General features: G+C 41.5%; 1 protein-coding gene across 10 annotated transcripts in view; it reads right to left on the reverse strand.

Moving 5' to 3' along the window:
* The window catches only part of NFIA (nuclear factor I/A), a 571,713-nt gene that overhangs the window by 19,144 nt on the left and 531,507 nt on the right, over window positions 1-21,062 (reverse strand). For 8 of the 10 annotated variants that reach the window (XM_014549244.1, XM_005878068.2, XM_005878066.2 and 5 more), the window contains one exon: window positions 20,320-20,411. The exons of the other annotated variants lie outside the window; for them this stretch is intronic. In XM_014549244.1, coding sequence (XP_014404730.1) covers window positions 20,320-20,411 — 92 coding nt within the window. The remainder of the gene's footprint in view (window positions 1-20,319; window positions 20,412-21,062) is intronic. 10 annotated transcript variants of the gene reach the window in all.

Below are 21,062 nucleotides of genomic sequence, written 5' to 3' on the forward strand. Positions count from 1 at the left end.
GTTTAAAATGACAGTTTTTTTTTTTTTTTTTTTTTTAATGCTGAACCAGCAAGAGCTTTTTATGTTCAGATTTATTTCATTCTAAATTTGTAGATTAAATTTACGGCTAAGCAATGTTCATCTCTACAAACAATGAGATTCTTCCTGAATATTTCCCGGGGAGGTGAGTGGGAAGCTGCTTGGTGGGACAAGAGCTTTTTATGTTCAGATTTATTTCATTCTAAATTTGTAGATTAAATTTACGGCTAAGCAATGTTCATCTCTACAAACAATGAGATTCTTCCTGAATATTTCCCGGGGAGGTGAGTGGGAAGCTGCTTGGTGGGACTGGGGTGGGGAGCTGTACCAAGGTGATCGAAGTTCCCGCAGCACGAACAGTCAGTGTGAGGGTCTGATCAATGACTTGGACATGTTCATAATATATGTGATCTGCAGAGCTACTTGGTTTCCCTGTCAGGAATCTATGCTTCCTGGACAGAGGTGGTATCACATTAACACAGAAAATGTAATTCATTTTTACCATTTTCAGTAATGATGTCAGAGATGGTGAAGATCTTAAAAGCAACGATTACTGAAGACAGATTTAAGAATGTGTTTTATAGTCCTGGACAGTGTGGCTCAGTTAGTTGGAACATTGTTCCCATATACCAAAAGGTTGTGGGTTCGATTTCCAGTCAGGGCGCATACCTAGGTTTCAGGTTCAATCCCTGGTCGGGGCACATCTAGGAGGCAACCAATTGATGTTCTCTCTCATCAATGTTTCTCTGTTTCTCTCTCTCTCTCTCTCTCTCTCTCTCTCTCCCCCTCTCTCTAAAATCAATAAGCATATCCCTGGGTGAGGATTTAATAAAAAAAAAGTCTATGTTTTGTAAAATCGAGCATGCAAACAAAATCAGTTACTTTGTTTTCAGATAAATTCCACTTGGTAGTGCTCTCCTGGTCATTGAGACTTAGGAACAAACTCATAACTCATACACAGAGCTCTAATTTGGAACAGGTTCACACCTTCAGTATTATATTTTAATGAAAACAATTACAGATTGGATGGCTGTTAGATGTTCACTGGCTCTTTAAATATCCGTTTCTCTTGTTAAGTCACCCTATGGATAAGAGCCTGGTGATGAGATCAAATGAAACATATTAATTTTCATTCTGATCCTGCAATCACAAAAATCTTGCAGATTGTCCCCTAGTGCTATCCTAAAGGCGGTTCAGTTAAACACATACTTGAAGGAAGGTTTTTCTTTCTTTTAAAGAAGTTAATTATCTTAGCTAAAATACAGCTTCCTGTTCTACTGCATCAGCCTTTCCGTGTTGTTCTCCAGGAACTCATTTACAAGTTCAAGTTCAGGTTTAAACTAAATAAAACACTCCTTGGGCGTTTATAACTGAGCCTCCCTTACAAGTGCTCCCTCTGAACTCTGCCGGCCTCAGGGTGCTGGTTTCCAAGGCTTGTTGAAGGAATGTCTTACAGTTGGAATCTGCTCTGCTTTCTCAGGCATTTCAGACTCAGGCTGGGCAGCACCCAGCTTTAGTTAGTACTAAACGTTTCCTCAGATCTACAATAAAGTCAGAGAAAGAGAGAGAGAAAGACAAGGCAGGGGCCAAGGGAACTGTAAGGCCCGAGAGTTAACAGTCCAGTGAAAGAGAGAGTAACAGACTCTAGATGTCTATGCTAGAATGCCACAGCCATGACTTCAAATTTCTTTGCAATCATTTTCAGCTCTTTGTGCAAATGGCCACTGCGTATTCATTCTCTTCAAGTACTAAAACTAGAGTTTGCTCACACTGTTTTGCTGCCTTGAAAATTCATTTAAAACGTGCGATGACGATCAGTGTCCCCAACTCAAAAGAAATCTCATATTATGTTTGTAAAAAAAACCTAATAGATTTTTGAGGTCAGAAAGATCTCAGGGATTGTGCAGCCAAATAAAGGTACACTAGAGAGGAAGAAATGGCTACCTCTGTTTTAGAACAAGGAAGAGTTGTAGTAGGGATTCCTCACTGCTCATAGGGAACCAGTCTGGTAAGAGCTGATTTCCTGGTTAAGACTCAATCCCCTTGTAAGCAAGAGTCTAGGAGCTTGGAGAAAGCAGCAATGGTCTGTGCACAGAAATGCCATTCATTCATATTCTTTCTTTCTCTTTCTCTCTCTCTCTCTCTCTCTCTCTCTCTCCCCCCCCCCCCCCAGCAGTAATAAAGCAATGGTGTGACACCTGAGAGTACTTTCTCGTATCTCTCTCCATTGGAGCAGTTCTTTCCTGACAGCTGAGCACCCCCAGCCAAACTGCAGGCTGTGGCATTCCCAGTACCCAGGTTTGGCTACTGCATCCCTGCAAGGCAGATGTGATGAGTCATATAAATAGTTCACAAGTAAGCCCTGCTGTGAGGGTTCAGAGAAGAAACTATATGGCTCAGGGTGGATGCTGTGTCCATGTGAATCTAGGTCTCAGTTTGTGCCTTTGGTAAGAAGGGATCAAGACCACCTTCCTAGGATGGTGGTTTTGAGAATGAAATGAAATAATATAGGAAAGTTTTTTGTCTCTTTACTAGACTGTACTGATGCTTTAACATTTTATTATTGATTTATTTTAAAATATTTTTTATTGATTTCAGAAAGGAAGGGAGAGGGAGAGAGAGATAGAAACATCGATGATGAGAGAGAATCATTGATCGGCTGCCTCCTGCACCCCCCACACTGGGATTGAGCCCGCAACCCAGGCATGTGCCCTGACCGGGAATTGAACTGGGACCTCCTGGTTCATAGGTCGACGCTCAACAATTGAGCCATGCTGGCCAGGCTATTTATTTTTAATCCTCACCTGAGGATATGTTTTGATTGTGTGTGTGTGTGTGAGAGAGAGAGAGAGAGAGAGAGAGAGAGAGAGAGAGAGAGAAACACTAATGTGAGAGAGAAACATCGATCCATTGCCTCCCTTATGCACACCCTGACCAGGGATTGAACCTGCACCCTTTTGGTGTACAGGATGATGCTCCAACCAACTAAGCCACCTGACCAGGACCTGATGGTTGAAAAAATTTTTTTTTCTGATATGGGAAAGACAAAAACCTCATCTTTATATGCTCACTAGGGTCACTTCTTGGCTTAGGGCAATAATGGGCAGTCATTTTTTCTTGGATAAGAACAATCACAGCATGAGTATGCCGGCTATATACTCTTGTCTTTGAATCTCCATACTTAGCCTAGCTCAAATGCTGAATAACACTAAGGTTTTTCTAAAACCAAATTAAATGTGAATATGCTTCCAAATAAAAACCTTTGCTATGAAAATAGGAAGTTTCTTCTACTGGATAGAGACACGAATAAAAGTGGAACTCATTCAGATGATAGTCTGTAGAAATGGATGGTAAAATTAGTTTCTTTTTAGGCAGCAGTTTACTTAGGGTGATTGAGTGGAATCAGGGCTCACAAGTCTAAGAGCTTCTTTTGGGGCAAGAATGATTGGCCAATTTGCAGGAAGATGATAATTTGTATATGAGATAGTCCCTACTGTACCATTGGTTACTCAATCCCCAATTACTAAGACTCACGTGTTTTTTCTTTTGTCTACTTTTTATTTCTCTTCCTTCTTTTTCATAAATATGTCTCATTTTGACCGATTCCCCACTGTCTTTTGGACCTTTGCTGTGAAGGGTTGCTAGAGGAAACAAACATAATAGCCAATGTTACTTTGTGTGGTGTGTGTGTTTTTTAAAGCAGCTCTGGCAAAATGGTTGTGGGAGAAATTTGAAACTCAAATGGTTTGCAGATTTTCCTGAGGACTTAATTTATACTTGTGGATCTTAATTATTTCAAAGACTGAATAATTTGATAGTTGACTTGATAGTTGAAAAGTTTTATATTTCTTAGTGTGTGGGTAGATAAATGCAGATCTAATGTTATTTAATTTACGCTGAATCTTCTACGATTTTTCTTAAGAGGGCATCAAATTTGGAGACACACTGGCTGGATGGAGCTACACGGAGGCACAGGATGAAGAGGGTGAGCTATTTCCTAGAAGCAAATTAGGCCCTGGGATTAGCTGCCTTTTCTCCCCCTCCCTGTTAGAGTTAGTTACTCAGAGGCTGCAACCCCTCACTTTACTATGGAGCTGAATTCTGTGTCTGGTTCTTATTCAAAGCGAGCGTCCAGGAAAGGGTGCAAAGGGACTGTCCATATTTGACAGCTGACCCCAAGCCTGAGCAGCATTAGTGAATTCCATAAGGAGTGTCATTCAGCAGTTCTTGGTTTACAAAGGTCGTTGTGATGCAAGGCCCAGGGGAAGAACCAAGCAAATATTCTTCCTGGAAGATGGTGGGGGTTGGAGAAAGGGGAAGAATGATGTTGTTTGCAGGGTGGGGTGAAGAGAATTTGGTACATCTTTAGACTTTGACAGGAAAAAATATTTGGGAAGAGGCCAACTGAGAGATACAGCATGGCCCTCGCTGAATGGTAATGATGTGACAAATAGCAACATTCAGAGTTATCCAGATACCAGAGAGAACAACTGGCAGAGAGTAAAATCATTACAAGACGTGCAATTACACCTCTCACTGGTTCATTATCACTATATTTCATAATATTTGTCTGGAAAGACACACAAAGCCTACCAGGTTAAATTAATCTTAATGCTCAATTTTAGTTTTATTCTAATTAAACAATTTCAATTTAATTAATGCGAGCACAGATTAGTCAAAATTACAAATGTAAATGTTGAACTTTAAATCAAAGGTCCTCCCTACTCCCTGACTCCTGTAGAAGTACTTTAAAGTGTTTGCCTGTGAAAGTAGATGGGAATTTTAACCTTTGCCTGCATTGTGAAGGACAGAAGTTAGAAAAATGTGCAGCCTAATGTTACCTTGGAGCACAGACAGAAGCCCTGGTTTAATCCTCCCCCCCTCACCCTCCACATTCACACAATACCACATGCAGTCTATGAAGATAAAATCTGCAAGGTGCACTTTTGCATGACATGCTTTGGTTCCTCAGGATTCCAATGCATTTGGGTCAGTCTAATGGACATTAGCCTTATATAAAATATCCTTGTAAAATAGGAACCACACACCCATTTCCTAAGCCACATATTAAACTCTCAGCCCTTTCCTTGTGGGTGTCCAGCATTCTGCCTCTCATCCCCGCTTTGCCTCTCATTAGCTGTGTGGCCACACAGGTCATTTCACCTCCCTGGGCTTTGGCTCTTTTATTTGGAGATGCTGCTTTATAAAAATGATACACTTTTTATCTCAAAACACAAAGTCTCATCTGAAAAATGATGGCGTCTGGAGTGGATAATCTTTAAAGAAATAAACAGTTCAAGTATTTGGTATTTTTATAACTTTGAAAAAATACTGACATCTTAAAATGGATTTGAAAATGGCATGGGGTATATGTGTCTGAGTCACCCTATAAAGATATTTAAATAGCTGTCTTCTCTCTTAATAAAAATCTAAAGTAGATGGACTCCAGAGATCAAAAACTGTGAAGAAGAAAAGGACCTGGCAAGTGAATTCCCCCCCTAAAAATATAAAAGTGTATGTGTGTGTGAAATAAAACTATAATAAAAGAGATGTATGTTCATTTTTTTTTGTTTTTAAAAACTTGTATTGGTGAATCATACTTAATAACAGGTCTGTAGTGTTATAGATTCCGAGTCAAGAATGTGGTATGCAATGTAAGCTTCTATTTTATCGCTCTTATCCATAAAACAGCCACAAACCCTTTTCCCACAAGAAGCTTTTACCCATGACTCTCCATCTTGACTTGTTCCCAATTGTATATGAGAATTACTTGATAGCAATCAATCCACTATCGCTGTTTGGGGACATTATAGGAGAACAGCAGAGTAATTTAACAATATAGTTGATTAGTGTAATAATCATCATTAAATTTTGTAATGATAGTGGGATTCCCCTTACCTTGGCTAATGACCATGGCAATCCATTTTTTGACTGCCAGTGGCAGGAATGGTTTTTGAAATATTAACTTCTGCCCCATGGGAATGACACTTAGCCCATCACATTTAATTTTTGACCTTCACTGAACAGCATGATCCTAATCCCTTGATTTTATAATCTTAACTAGGAAACATTAAAATATGGATTGACTCCAGTTGGCAGGAATCTTTATGTTCTTTTCACTAAAAAAGCTATAAATCCAATGGCTGACCTTTTATTTCCAGGTCACAAATGACACCCACTCACTTTTGTCCGTTCACGTAGGATTTATGTTAGGGTCTACAGGTATAAGCCTTGAAAGTTGAACTTTAATGAAATGTCTTCCAAAGATGTGCATTTAACCAAAAATTTCCCACAAAAAAATTAGCGGATGGCCTTTTAAAAAGGGGACATATGTAATACTTTCAATAATAAAGATTAAAAAAAACCCAGCTGTTATATCCTCAAGTTCACTGCTAGCCTCAACAAAATCTATCTTTCACCTGTAGTAAGTTTCTTCTAATAGTATTGTTTTTCTAAGTCGACAAATAGGCTTGTTGGGAATGATACTAGTGCCTTAGTTCCCCAATTTAGATTTCTCAACTGAAAGATTTCTGAAATGTTCTCTTTGCCATCACCACAATTTATCCATCTCCAGTTAAAAAAAATGTTCTGTGTCTTTTTTCACAGAATCAATTGTATTGATGGGAGGCGCTCTGTGTTGTCAATCAGGGAAATGTGATTTGATGGGACCCCAAAGCGGTGAGATGAGGGACAGAATATCAAACCGGCTCAGGTCCACACCATCTGAGTGAGATCAATGTTTCCCATAATACACTTCCTGTTGTGCAGCACCCGAACTGTCACAATTAATAATGTAGCAGGAGCTGATTAACTTAAGTAAAGTGCTCTCTGCTGTGTAAACACATAAAGATCTATGAGGCAGAAAAGGGGGGCAGAAAAGAACAAAACGTCATTTTTATTTTTCATGTGGACACGTTCTCACTTTCCATTCTTCTCTTGTAACAATTACTGTACCAGCCACTCTGAGTCAATAAATCGATCTGGGTCTTGATGCAGCAGCAAAGCAGACTGATCTGATACACCATTATCTGCGGTGGAGAGTGGGGGTGGGGGCTGGGGTGCATTCGGGGCGGGAGCGGGGCAGAGGGCAAAGGGGAGAAGTCAGCAAAGGCAAGTCTGCGTTGCTCTAGATAGGTCATCCATGCTCTGCCTGGAGCTCCTCTAAAGATAGATGCATATGTGGCGTGCACACGTGCGTGTGTGTGTGTGTGTGTGTATGTGTGTGTGTGTGTGTGTATCTGTGCGCGCACATGAGTGCAGGTGTGTTGGGAAGGGATAGAGATAAAGAAGCCTTCAACTCGGTAAAGGATACAGCCTAAGTAATACCGTATGCATCACTTATTTGAAGTCCCTGCGGTATTTCAGTCACTCACACCAATCTGCAATTCAATGAGGATCACCACCCCATTAGAACTAATCATGTCAGCTGTGTATCTGACAAAATAAACATTTGGAAACTGTGCTCCTAGGTTCCTAACTTGTTTTTGCACTGGGATTTTTTTCTTTTCTCCCTCATCCAGCATAAAGTTTAATAGTTTTTTAATATGAAATTATAACATACAGAGAAACTCTCCGCATGCATTCCTCAGCGTATTTTTCCTCACAACCAGAAAATGCAGCTGTTCACTGAGCTTTAACTTGCTCCTTGGGAGTATGCTAAGTATGTTCTTAATAAATAAATATCATTCCACTAGCTAATGAGTGAATTAATGGCACAATTTATGGAAAACGGACGAGGGAGGATGTGGGGAGAGGAGACTCAGCTCAGGGGGAAAATTACCAGATCACCTCTGGGGTTCTTGCCATATTAACATTTCTGTTTCTACTGGCAATCACATGTCCACAGTCCTAACGATGAATGAGCTGCATCCTGCCTTAACTCTGGTGCTTACAGAGGTTCCGTTCTAAAGGGTGAAAAGCAGCAGGACACATCGGCTTTCCATGGGGCAGGGTAGGGTGTTGGGGGCTTTACATGCTCACCATGTTGAATTTTCCTAACACTCTAAGTGGAATGCAGAAATTAATTTATAATTTTGTAACTGTGACATCCAAAGATCAGAAAAGCTAAAATTTGCCCCAAGGTCACTGTACTAGTCTGCTCGGGTTGCCAAAACAAACACTATAAACTGGGAGGCTTAAACAACAGAAATTTATTTTCTCACAGTTCTGGAGGCTGGGCAGCCCAGGATCAAGATTCTAGCTGCTTTGGTACCTAAGGGTCCTCCTCCTGGCTAACAGACGGCTGCTTTCTCCCTGAGTCCCCACGAGGCAGAGAGTGAGCAAGCTCTCTGGAGTCTCTGCTTCTAAAGGCACCCATCCCATTTTGAGGGCCCACCCTCATCTAAACTTAATTCCTTTCCCAAGGCTCCATCTCCAAATACCATCGCATTGGGAGCCTTGAGGGTCAGGGTTTCATTTCAGTATATGGATTTGGTAGAGGTGACGGAGGAGGCAGAATTCAGTCCAGAGCAATCATGAACTTAGATAAATCAAAATCAGGTCTGTCTGGCCCCAAAGCTTATGTTCTCTCTTCTGCATTATACTGCCCAGGAGAGATGGGTATCTCACGACAATAGGTCTTAATGCTACTACCACCTATAAGATCCTGTGCCTAATTAGTGTCCAACCAAGCTAGGTTAAGGTTTCTTCACACAGAGAGAGCCCACTATGCCCTCCACCTGCTCTCCATTCCACAGAATGAAGTCCAAATGCCATACGTTTTATAAAGTATGAATGTATTCATGACTAACCCTAACTTAGCCTCATTATTCAACATCCTCTGTCATTTACTTGTCCTAATAGACATACCAAACAGGGTAGAGTTCTCTAAACACATATTGCTATTCCTCTGCATGTTCTGTTCTCCTTCCCTGGAATGGAATGTTCTACCTACCCAGTATATTTGTCACCTTCAAAACCAGCTCATGCGTCATCACCTCAAGAAGTCTTCCATGATTCCCTGCTTCTCTCCAGAGTCATTTACCTGTTCTCTGTACTGCTTGCAGATTATACATATTTCAATTTTTTTCACTTGCCCTACCTTATTATAATTTATGTTTCTCCCCAGAAGTCTGTAATAAGCAATATAGGGATTGGATACATATATCGATAGTTCCCCATCTGGCCTAGTGTGGTGCCAGGAATGTAGTAGGTGCTCAGTAAATTCTGGTTTCTTTCTCCTCCCTCAGGTCAATCACAGAGCTGACGAGTCAGGGGGATGAGCCAGGAATCAAGGTATTCTGACTACTAGTTCGGTGCTCCTTTCCTCTACCAAGATGCGCAGGTCCCTACTAATGTGAGTTCCCTTACTGGACCTTGTACTGTTTTTCCACACCTACCTTACCCCCCAAACATATATGGCCAGGAGTCCATGGAAAGAGGACTGTGCTTGAGAGAGGCAGCTGTGTGACATGAGGACTGGCCTGTAGTTTCCCCAACTACTCAAGGCAGTGGAGACGCTTGGCATATCCAGCCTTGGAAGGCAGCCCTGGGTGCTTCCCACATGGCTGAGGCAGTGCTCTGGGGCCCGAGGGCACCCTGTGCTGTGGGTATTTGTGCCTGGGCTGCAGCTCCATTATCCCAACACATTCAGACTCTGGGGAGGCCGGGTGTCAGGGTGAGGCATGCAGGGCCAGGACAGCCTGTCCCAACCCAATGAACCCAGTGTCCCAGCTCTAACACAGGGATCCAGCTTATCAGGAGCCCATGTGATTCATTAGTTAATGTGTAAAGCATTTGGAAAGTGAAAAGCCAATTAGAAGTGCTAAGTTATTTCATCTCTGCTGTAAAGAAAGAAATGTGAAGCCTGAGGAAAATTCTCATGCAAATATTCTAGGGAGGCGTGTGTTGTGGAATTTAACGCAATGAATAGGCCCCATTGAAAGGCTATATCCCAAAAAGGAGGCCACTGATGAAAGAATGTGCCTTTATCCTCAATAAACAAACAGAAAGATAAACAAGGGGTGTGAGAAAAGTGGACGGGAAGAATCATGAAAACCTCACATTGAACAATAGGCTCTGGCCTTGAAACTGTCAGTAGAACCTTCAAGGTCTTAGACTCATTAGGAGGCCTGGGAAAGCCTGTGTCTGAAAGGGACCTCTCCTACCTAACGCGATGGGGTCTTGGTTAGAAGGGGAAGCAAATCCCTCAGGTATGGGACTTTCACAGGCAGGGGCTTTATGGAGAGTGGGGACACCACCTGGACGGCCTTCGCGCCTCAGAGTTCACACTGCAGGGCCAGTCAGCTCATTTTCCTGTTCTCTGAACTCTGTTGACTCAAGCTCAGCAATACCAGGCTCTTTTCTTTTGCAAAGGAAGCATCTGGTTCCAACTCATAAAAGAGAAACCCAGAACCTATTGCTGACTGTGTGATAAGCACCTGGGAGGGCACCCGGAGGGCACCGTTTCACAGGGCTCCCCGCAGTTACAGAGGCCTTTAGGGCCTCCAGCTCAGCCTTCTCGGAGGCCTGGTTTTCCAGGAGAGCGCGGACCCAGCCTCCTGGGAGCTGGTCTGCACACAAAACTCCAGCACTTCTGCCCAAAGCCTGGACTCAAACAGAGGGCCGAAATGAGATGATCACCACAGCACTCATACACACAGCACAGGTGTCTCCTGGACACATAGGGAGCAAGTGTGGAGGAAAGGATCTGTAAGGAAACAAGCAGCAAGAGATAAAAGGAGCCAAAACAAAAGGAGTCAAGTGTAACAAAAGGCATTGAAAAGTGCAGGGACCTGGCTGGGGAGTGGGAAAAAAGGGACCATGCGCACATGGTAAACAGTCTACCCACTGTCTAGTGCCCCTTCTTTCTTGGGGGCAGTTTTGTTTAGGGAGGACAATGTGAGCAGTTTTAGGCAATGAGACCCTAAATAGAAGTTTGCTAAAAGGAAACAGGGAAGGGGCATGGCAGGGTCTTTATTCCCTACTATAAGAGGAATAATGGGGAATGATGATGGGTATGATGCCTGGAGCTGCAGCAGCCGTCTGTCAATCAGCGGTACCAAGCATGCAGATACAAGGTTGGTAGAGCAGAATATGAGAAAGAGCATGGGCTCCTGCTGGCTTCATGTAGCAGCCGAAACACTGCCAACAACCACTCACTGACAGATTTGTTATGTGAAAAAGGAACCTGATTGGCTTGAGCCATACTGAATTGGCTTTTCTTATACAGGTAGATACTATTATTGCCTTCATTTCATAGATGAGGAAATGGAATTTTTTAATTTTTAAAATATATTTTTATTGATATTAGAGAGGAAGGGAGAGGGAGAGAGAGACAGAAACATCAACGATGAGAGAGAATTACGGATAGGCTGCCTCCCGCAGGCCCCCTACTGGAGATCGAGCCTGAAACCCGGCATGTGCCCTGATCGGGAATTGAACCTTGACCTTCTGGTTCACAGGTTGCCACTCAACCACTGAGCAACACCGGCCAGGCAGGAAACGGAATTTTAAAGGTAACATGTCCAAGATCATTCAGATAAATGGCATAGCTAGGATGTGAAAACAGGTCTTCCTACTCTCTGACTCATGCATGACATTTTCTTTGTTCCCCCAAAGAAATCAGATCATAAATAACAAGTACATTTCCCTTAGTATCCTGAAACTTCTACTGATCAGAGCATTATTATCAAGACCCATCTAAGGACTGGAAGTTCTGAAGGCAATTCTGCAGTTGATACTATGGCTTTCTGACTACATTGCAAGGCTATTATCAAACTCTGATCTAATTCTTTTTAACTCTATACCAATTCACCACTTCTTTTTCAACCTTTCCCCCAACTTCATTTTCTGTCCCACTTTTCCCACAATCCCAAGGGCTAATTTCATGGACACCAGATTTTTAGTTTTTTCCTTTCTTCCTCCATGAAATCTAAAATTTTCTGTGAAATCTCCTTATTTTCCACTTCTCTACTGCCACTGATCTTATTTTAACAGAGTCATGGACCACTTAATGATGGGGAGAAATAAGAAATGCACCATTAGATGATTCTGTCCTGGTGTGAACATTACAGAGTACACTTACACAAACCTGGATGACATAGCCTAGTACACACCTAGGCTATATGGTACATCACCACTGCATATGTAGTCCGTTGTTGACTGAAACATCGTCACTTAGCACAAGACTGCACTGGAAAGCCAGCAAGAAGAAACCAGTATTTACCAAGCACCTATTGTGTGCCAGATTCCATCTAGGCACCTTAATTCTTCCAACAGTCATCAGTTTGCTTCAACTAAGAAACTTCCCCAAATCTTTTTGGAGCAAGGCAAAAAACAAACCAAAAGGCTAAAACCCAATTAAAACGTGGTTAAAGATGACAGGATTACCGAAGTATTAAGAACTGAGAGAAAAATAACTGATGCTCTAACTTTGTCCAGAAGTAAATTTTGTGGCTGAGGACATCTAAAACATGCTGCCAAATTAAAACTCGAAAGACAAAGGTCTGTTTATTGAAGAATTTATTTTAAGAGTGTCTCATAGCCTGTCAGTGAGTCAGCTGCCAAGTATATGTGAAGAGAATGTGTCAAGAAATTATAGGCTGGTGTGGGAGCTGGGAGCACTGCTGCCCACAGGAGTTTGGAGGGAGGGGAAGCAGATTGTGTGAGTAACTCATCTCACGAGGTGTTGCTTACTCTTCACCACTGATGACTGGAGCTGAGAACATAAGAGAAAAAATGACCCGGCCTCGCCTTTCCCTTCAGATTCTGGGGGATACATTCGCTTGCTGCCAGTCCTTAGATCCTCAGAGATTTTGTTTCTCCTTGGGAAGTCTCTGCTTCCTTGGGGAAACATTTTAGCTTAAGGGGAGAATGGTATATGGGGAAGAACCGACATGCACAAATTAATTAGGCTTTTGGGGTACCTCTAGGGCAGATGTTCAATGGAGGAATCCGTGAGGTTATGACCTTGCAGCAGGGCAGGGTGAACCTAATTTGCTAGATGACTGCTTTAGATCTGGCATTTGGCTGGTAGGTTCTGCCCATATTCACACAGCTGCACATAGGACATGCTGGGAGGCTCACCCAAGTCCTTCCAGACAGGGTGCATGCAGGGTAGTGTGGGCTCTGGAATCAGCTGTGGGTTTGTGTCCTGGCTCTACTGACTCTTGGCTGTGTGGTACTGGGGAAATCACTTCCTTCTTTAAACCTTAGTTTTTAAATCTGTAGAATGGGGAAAATATTAATAATGACTCTTCCTACCTCAAAGGGTTGCTCTTAAGATCAAATGAGAAAATACTCTGTAATCTAGGAAAATACTATTTAAATATGAGTTTAGTTATCAACCAAACAAGAAAAGCTATCATTTAAGTGTTTAATAGATGCCAAGCATTTCCTTTCTTTACATTAACAGAATTTAAGACTCAAAACAACCATAGGAGGTATAATAAACCAGGCTATGGAAAAACTGAATTACAAAAACAACAACAACCAAAGAAACTTCGTCTATGTGATGAAATAAAGCTCTGACCAAGATCTGAAAAAAAAAAAAAGAAAAAAAAAAGCTCACAATCTCAGCTGCTCTGCTATCTGGTCTCTGGGTGAGGTTAGCTGTTCTCACAGATGCAGACTAACATCATTAGTAAAGGTCTTTTTCCCAGGCAGGATGAGAGAATGAGCTCAGTCTTGATTTTACAGATGCATGAACTAATAGGCAACTGGGGCAGGTCTTCAGAAGAACTAAGCAAAGCAGGACCCAATTTCTAGGCTTCTAATTCCTTGATGCAAGAGGATGAGTTAATCATAGACCATCTTAAAGAGAAAATGGTCAGCCACCTTTCACTGTAAGCAATTAAGGATGCAGATAGTATTTGGGAAAGGAAAGTTTCAGAGACAGACTGGTTCAAATCCCGGCCACCTCTTTACCACGGGACAAATGTACTCCTCTCTCTTCGTCTGTCAATTAGGGTTAAAACCACCAACCTTGAGGGCTCTGAGTCACAGAACCTGGCACAGATGGCTGCTTAACACAGAGTACTGGTCTGACCAATTTACTTTTTTCAAAGTCAGGAGTAAATGGAGTTTTATTTGCCATTTCCCTCTAGTCTTGGGAGTTTTCAGCTGTATGGGCTTGGAACTAAATTGCTCAAGTGCAGGTCTAACTAGAAGGGGAGGACACATTTCCCCGCACCCCCTCTATGGAAATCTGAGTTTCTTGCCTTTGCAACCTTCCAGCTGCTCCTTGAACCACTATGTGGTACTTAACCTCCTACAGGCAGGCAGTTCAGGTCAGGGTGGGGAGGAGGCAGGGAATGGCTTCAGCTAATTCAAATGCAACCTCAAGTGAGCTTATTCAGTGCCCTGGGTGAGGACATTACACCAGGAGGGGGTGTTTCTTGGAAATGAGTGGTGATACACCAGCAGCAGGAAAGGATTCTGATTTATCTGCTTGGTCCAGAGAAGACAGGACTCAATATATCTCTCTTTGTAGGATGGGCTAAAGCCTTGTCTACCAGCTCATGGGTAAATTGGCAAAAATGAAAAAGGTAAAGTGTATAAGAACCAAGACCATATCATGAGACCAAAGTTAGACAAGGACAGAAAACTGATCTAGCCTTTTCTTCCCTTTCTACTCTCAGGAAAGTTCTACCCAACTCTCATTATTGTAACTGGTATCATGCTCATTATTATTGTTGTCATTGCCATTACTCTTGATCTGTTTCCTCTACTAGACTTTGAACAACTTGAGGAGAACTGTTTTTCCCTGCATTGGGTAGGTATTGGGAATATAGTGAAAAATGATGAGTGAGTGAGGAAAGGGACTTAGGAAGAGCTCTGCAGATTGCCTATGTCTTGGTCTCTCAGGCAGAGCTTCAGGAACACGACACACAGAATGGCAATGCACTGAAATGTCTCCAAATAGGCCACCGTCCCGTGTTCCCTGTGCACCCCCACCAAAGGCAGAGAATGGGTGCCACACCCATTCCTGAGCTCTAGGTCAGCTGGTTTGCCACACAGTGAAGTGTGTGGCTTGTGCCTACATTTGTAAATTTCATGACGCAAAGGCAGTCACACTGCTTGCAAGTCAGGCAGCTAAATGATTTATTAAGCAAAGGTTACAGCACCTGTGCCTTTTTGTCAACAAATCAGGCCCATGCCATGCCAAGCGATTCTTCTAATAACCCAAATGGTAATTTGGTTTTAAATAGCATTTCAGATACCATGATTCTGTTGACGCAGAACAGTGATAGATTTGGGTGGCAGGAAAGAAATGCCTGTTTTTAATATTGTTTGCACTCATTTTTCATTTTAAAGAATTAGTCCTCGTTGAAGTTCTGCAGGTTAAGCATTTTATTTGAGCATTTGATTAAACTAGAACCTGAATCAAAATGAGTTCTTTGCTCAGTCCTTCTGTGTGGGAATTGGTATTCCTATTTATTACCTGATGATGAAATATTAACATTTTTTTCCTCTAAATAAATGCCTCCTCTTAATGGTTCTTGTTTTCAGGGATCAGATTAAATTATGAGATGCAATTGAAATGGTCATTGGCTTTCTGCTGTCTGAAATGATGGCATGTTCTCTATTATATCATTCAGTGGGCGTGCAGGGGACGCGGATAGTGTCCAAAGTGAAGTAAATGCTTGATGCCCCAGAGACTTTCTCTCTGTTAATATCAACTGTCATGGGACAATACTGGGAAATGAGATTTGGGGTGGGATCAGTGGTCATGGTTTCTCAGACTTGATGGGTGTTCTTGAGGCTGTGGGGAGGTGGCCACCCCCCATGTTAATGATGAGTTACCAAATGGAGAGGGAGGAGGGAAATGAGAGACAAATAATGATAGCAGCCGAGGTAGCAGACGAGTGAGGCGGAAGCATGGGATAGATAACTTGGCAGGGATATTCGAACAGAGCCGAATGCTGGGGTGAGATACACAATGCAATTGGAATGCATTTTGAAAGAAAACTACCTCAAGGCAAGGCTAAAGAGAAGGCAATTCTGTCTCCGTGAAGGGAGGAATTCTCTGGAGAAAAAAATAGACTGGAAGGGAAGGAGGAGGAAAAATGGCTTTCAATTATCCATGTTATCTTTCCCTACCAATCATTACAGATGATGAATAGGTGCAATAAAAGCCAATATTCAATTTTTTTCCAATTTACATGGAAAGAAGGCCATAATATATTGTTAAGGGGAAGAAACAGCAGGTTACCAAACAGTGTATGTAATATGATCTCATTTTTGCAATGTATTTGTTGCATAGAAACAGTCTGGATGAATTTATACAGCAATGTTAACAGTAGGACTACAAGTGATTTTTATTATTTTTCCCATCTGTATTTTCCCACAATTAACATGTATCATGACTGTAATAAGGAAAAGTCATTATTTTAAAGCTTCCTTATGAATCATTTAGATTCAGCCAATAAATGCTGACTACCCACTATGTGCCGGGCATGAGAATTACTGCTCCCGGAGAGGTCAGCACACTATGACAGTGGATCCTGTTGGTAAGCAGTCCACTTTTCTAGGCTGTTTTACAGAATTTTAGACTCTTAAGAGGTGAAAGGGCCGTTGGAATTTATTTAATGATTACGTTTTAAAAAATTTACCATCTTAACCATTTTCAAGTGTACAGTTCCATGGTATTCAGTACATTCACAATGTCGTGCAACCATCACCACCACCCATCTCTTGAATTGTTTCATCTTGCAAACCTGAAACTTTGTACCATTAAACATTCGACCCTTCCCCTGGCTCTGGCAGCCACTATTCTACTTTCTGTGTCTTTGAATTAGACGACTTTTGGTACCTCACATAAGTGGAATCATACAGTATTTGTCCTCTTGTAACTGGTTTGTTACAGGCATAATGCCTTCAAGGTTCATCCATGTTGTAGCATATTGCAGAGTTTCCTTCCTTTTAAAGGCAGAATAATATGCATTATACCATTTTGAAATGATAGCCACACAATAAAATGTATATGCCAGATTTTATCCATTTATCTGTCAATGGACACTTGGGTTGTTTCCACCTTTTGGCTATTGTAAATAATGGTGCTAAGGACCTGGTGTACAAATATCTTTTTGAGAGCATGCTTTCAGTTATTTTGGGTTTATACTAATGATTAAATTTTAATACAATCTCAAATTTAAAAGCAGGGAATGTGCCAGAAGTATTCCTGAGAGTTGAGCATGAGTCTCTGAATATCAGGGCAAGGTGCTCACCAGCTCATGAGGCAGTGCACTACAGTGGTTAGAGGGCATAGGCCTTGGGAAAACCAACAATCTCTTTAGAACTCAGTTTCTAACTCTATAAAGCAGAGATAATTATATCTATTGTGTTGGGTGGCTTTTGTAAAGGTTAGTTAGATAATTTACCTAACAAACTTAGTAAATAAAATTAGTAAATTTAAGCTATCTATAAAAAAATTCTTTTTTTGTAAAGAAAGGTCTTATAATAAACTGATAACTGTGTAATTGAAATATCTATGCATACAAGTTCCATCCGCTAAAAAAAAGCGGAGACCACATCTAATCCACCTTTTATGGGTTGATGCTTCAGACTTTGGGAAGATTTCTACTGCGAACTCGTCTTTGGGAGAAAGAAAGGCCATTTTATTTTACATTTGTTTATGGATTTATGTGCAGGATGTCCCTTCTGCATTTGTAAAGCTCAAGTATCTGCTTGGTGACTCTTCACTTTTTACTTCTCCAAAGACAGAAAGCAAAATTTTGTTTTCCCAGAAAACTTCTCCTGTAATTCAATTAATACAAATTTCATGCCTTATTAACAAAAGGGTCAATACAGAAAAAAATACAAGCTTGCCTAGAAAATTACTAATCTGCAGGCCATGTTCAAATTATATCTTTAAAAATTCTTGTAAAAAAAACCAACACAAAACAAAAAACCCTCCTGGCTGGTGTTGCTCAGTGGTTGAGCATCAACCTATGAACCAGAGGTCAAGGTTCAATTCCTGGTCATGGCACATGCCTGGATTTTGGGCTCAATGCCCAGTAGGGGGTATGCAGGAGGCAGCCAATCAAAGATTCTCTCTCATCACTGATGTTTCTATCTCTCTTTCCCTCCTCCTTCTTCTCTGAAATCAATAAAAAATATTAAAAAAAAATCCCTTTTCTGAACGAATGTCTTCTCAAAAAGCAGCTTTTTAAAAAAGTATGTCATTATTTTTACTATCTATATCTATACATGTCTAACACTTTAAATGGTTCCAGAATGTGGTTCTTTCTTTTTTAAGAAGAATTCATATATACTCCAGAAAATTAAAATATTTAGAGCACATAATTTTTACTTCAGGACACATATATCTCTATACCTCTATATCTATATCTCTCTATATATTTATAGAAAAAAATACAACTTCCATCAGCATAGTTTCTCATAAGATAAGTGGGGATGGCTTTCTTCCAGCCAAATGTGGCAGGTGTCACTGTGATTAAGAGAGAGAGAGAGAGAGAGAGAGAGAGAGCATTTAAGCTGCTATCCCTATGATACCAAATATTTAACAGAAACCAAGAAGTTCAGTTCCAGATGCCAATATTGGGTCTACATGACATCATTCATCCAGATGCGTGAAAAATCTGGATTTTTAAGAATTGAATTTTTGTGGTCAACAACATGGAGACCCAGTTTATGGGTTAAATAAGGCATCTGTGAAACAAAGCCATGTTGCAATGTAACACATTTTGATGTTAGACAAACACAGTGAATGGAACACAGTATTATTTCAGTGCTGTGAATCACTGCTTCTTTTAAAAAAAACACTACGTAACATACACATAGGACATTTCCAAACTGCATTTTTGAGGTTTTTGATGAAGTAACCTGAACACACTGGGGCTTTGAGAAAAGAAATCATCCATTATTACAGCCACTGTCCCCAGTCCTCCCCTCCCATTGAACTTGAACGTGTGAACCCAAAGTATAAAATGAAACATTCTATTTTAATGCATTCGAGGTAATTATTCAAATTCACCAGTTAAATATTTGAAGGTATGGGAAAGTAAGCAATAAACTTGAACAGTTTTATGGGAGGGACTGAATAGGCAATGTTAATCCCAGATGCCATGTACCGGCCTGTTTCAGGAGAAACAGCAGAAGTGGGAAATTCAAGAGTTAACCTTCTCTCCTTCTCGCTCCCCCCTCCTCCCAGCTGCCTCCTCTGAGGCTGTACTTTCTGTGACCCTGCTTCAGTGCAGGGAAGGCTTCAGATGCAATGCAGTTTAACCCGTGCTGTCGACACAGCAATAAAGTAAAACCCTTTATGGAGAGAGCACATGAACCCAGCAAATGTAGCCCATTCACAAGCACCTGGTCAGAGTCTGACAAACAAAGATGAGCAGTTATAAATCTGGCATCTGGAGATTACACACCCAGGCATATATATGCACAAAACATCCTGGAGAAACATTTTTCAACCACCATGCTGAGAACCTCATAGAGAAAATATTTTCTTTATGTCAATTATGATAATATATGGTCACATTCCAATTAGGAAATCAGAGAGGAGTTTCTTTCAAAAGTTGACTCTAATTCTATTTCACAAACCTCTAAATATCTATCTCTACAGCCACTACCTTGTACTACAAAAGTCTTTCATGGTTTCTCAATTAGCAGCAGCCATTTCAAAACTTTCAGAGATTTCTTCTCCTTGACCTAAACTAGCACAAAACACAACTTTCTAGTGAAAAATAAGCTCTAGATGTCCTGGCATACTCTTTCTCAATCACCTACCTCAATATAAGACATCAAACCCACCTCCATCCCCTCCCACCCTTCTGCACCTTACTCCCAGTACCAGTGTAGCCAGGAACAAACATCTCCGGTTATTTTCTGCACCAACACCAGCAACTTAATAGGGCTCACAAACCCTTTATTTTAGAAAGTTTGCCAGGTTCCTGGGGACCCTATAATGAATACAGAAGAGTGGCTGGTTCCCCCATTCCTAGCATGCTCTCTAATGTCGCTGGCAGCCAGAGTTTATATTACAGGTTCGGCAGGGAACTACTGTCTCCTTGCATGTAGAGACAGACTCCTAGCAGAGGAGACACACGAGCTAGCACTGGGGAATCTTTCTTGCCATAGTCAAAGCAGTTCTGGTCCAGAAGCCCTCCTCTTCTGCTCCCTCAATACAAGAAGCAAAAATTGCAGGCACTTTTCCACGATTTCTGAGAACACATGGAAATGTGGCTGAAGGACCAGGACCGGAGAGGAGGTTGGGAGGAAAGGGGACCAAACAGGGGCTGGGAAATGCAGCCTGTTGTGCGGAAAGACAAGTTACAATGCACCTGATGAATAAAACAAGCTGCACCACATACAGAAAAGATGAGAGCGGCCCACCTGTGTCTGTTGAGGGATATTTACAAAGCTTGGATCCCGTGGTCCAACACTGACGAATCGGTTTGCGGGGGAGGTGCTGGGTGTCGAGTAGGCTGTGAAGGAAGGGACACATGCGTTCAGGAAGCAGCACGAGATTGCACACAAACAACACCAAAACACACAGTCTCCCAGCCGACGCAGCTGATCAACGAGGAAATGTGCAAACACTGTAGCTAGCGAAGGGATCTGGCTAGCAAGGGCATTTTAGACAGTCAAAAAGGGAAGGGGTGTTGGCTTCCAAAGACTGTTGGAATAAAACGATGTCAAATTGGTGCTCAGATGAGCTTTTTTTCCTTCCATCATACAAATTAGAACATGCAGGACATTTGCAAAGTATACTTTCTGAGTTCAATACAAGCTCTGAGGTCAGAAAGAGATACCCTAGTTTGTAGAGCACAGGGAGAAAGAAATTAGGAAGGGCAGGAAAGCAGTTCATTTTACAATCTTGTTTTTCACACTATACACTCCAAAAAAAAAATCATGAAGTGTTCCCGTGCCTCTATAGCTAAATGTCGAAGAGGAGTCTTTACAGAATGAATTAATGGGTCCCCAGAAAGGATGTTAGAACAAGCTGTTTTTATAGGCCCAGAAGAGAACCTAGAATCTTTCTGATGCCCAAAATGTGCTTGAAATATTAACATTTGCAGTCTTCCGGTCCTAGAACCCTTCCATTCTGGCACAAACTCTAAGATGTCACACTGGAA

The sequence above is a fragment of the Myotis brandtii genome, unplaced genomic scaffold, assembly GCF_000412655.1.
Source record: "Myotis brandtii unplaced genomic scaffold, ASM41265v1 scaffold540, whole genome shotgun sequence".
Classification (NCBI taxonomy): Eukaryota; Metazoa; Chordata; class Mammalia; order Chiroptera; family Vespertilionidae; genus Myotis; species Myotis brandtii.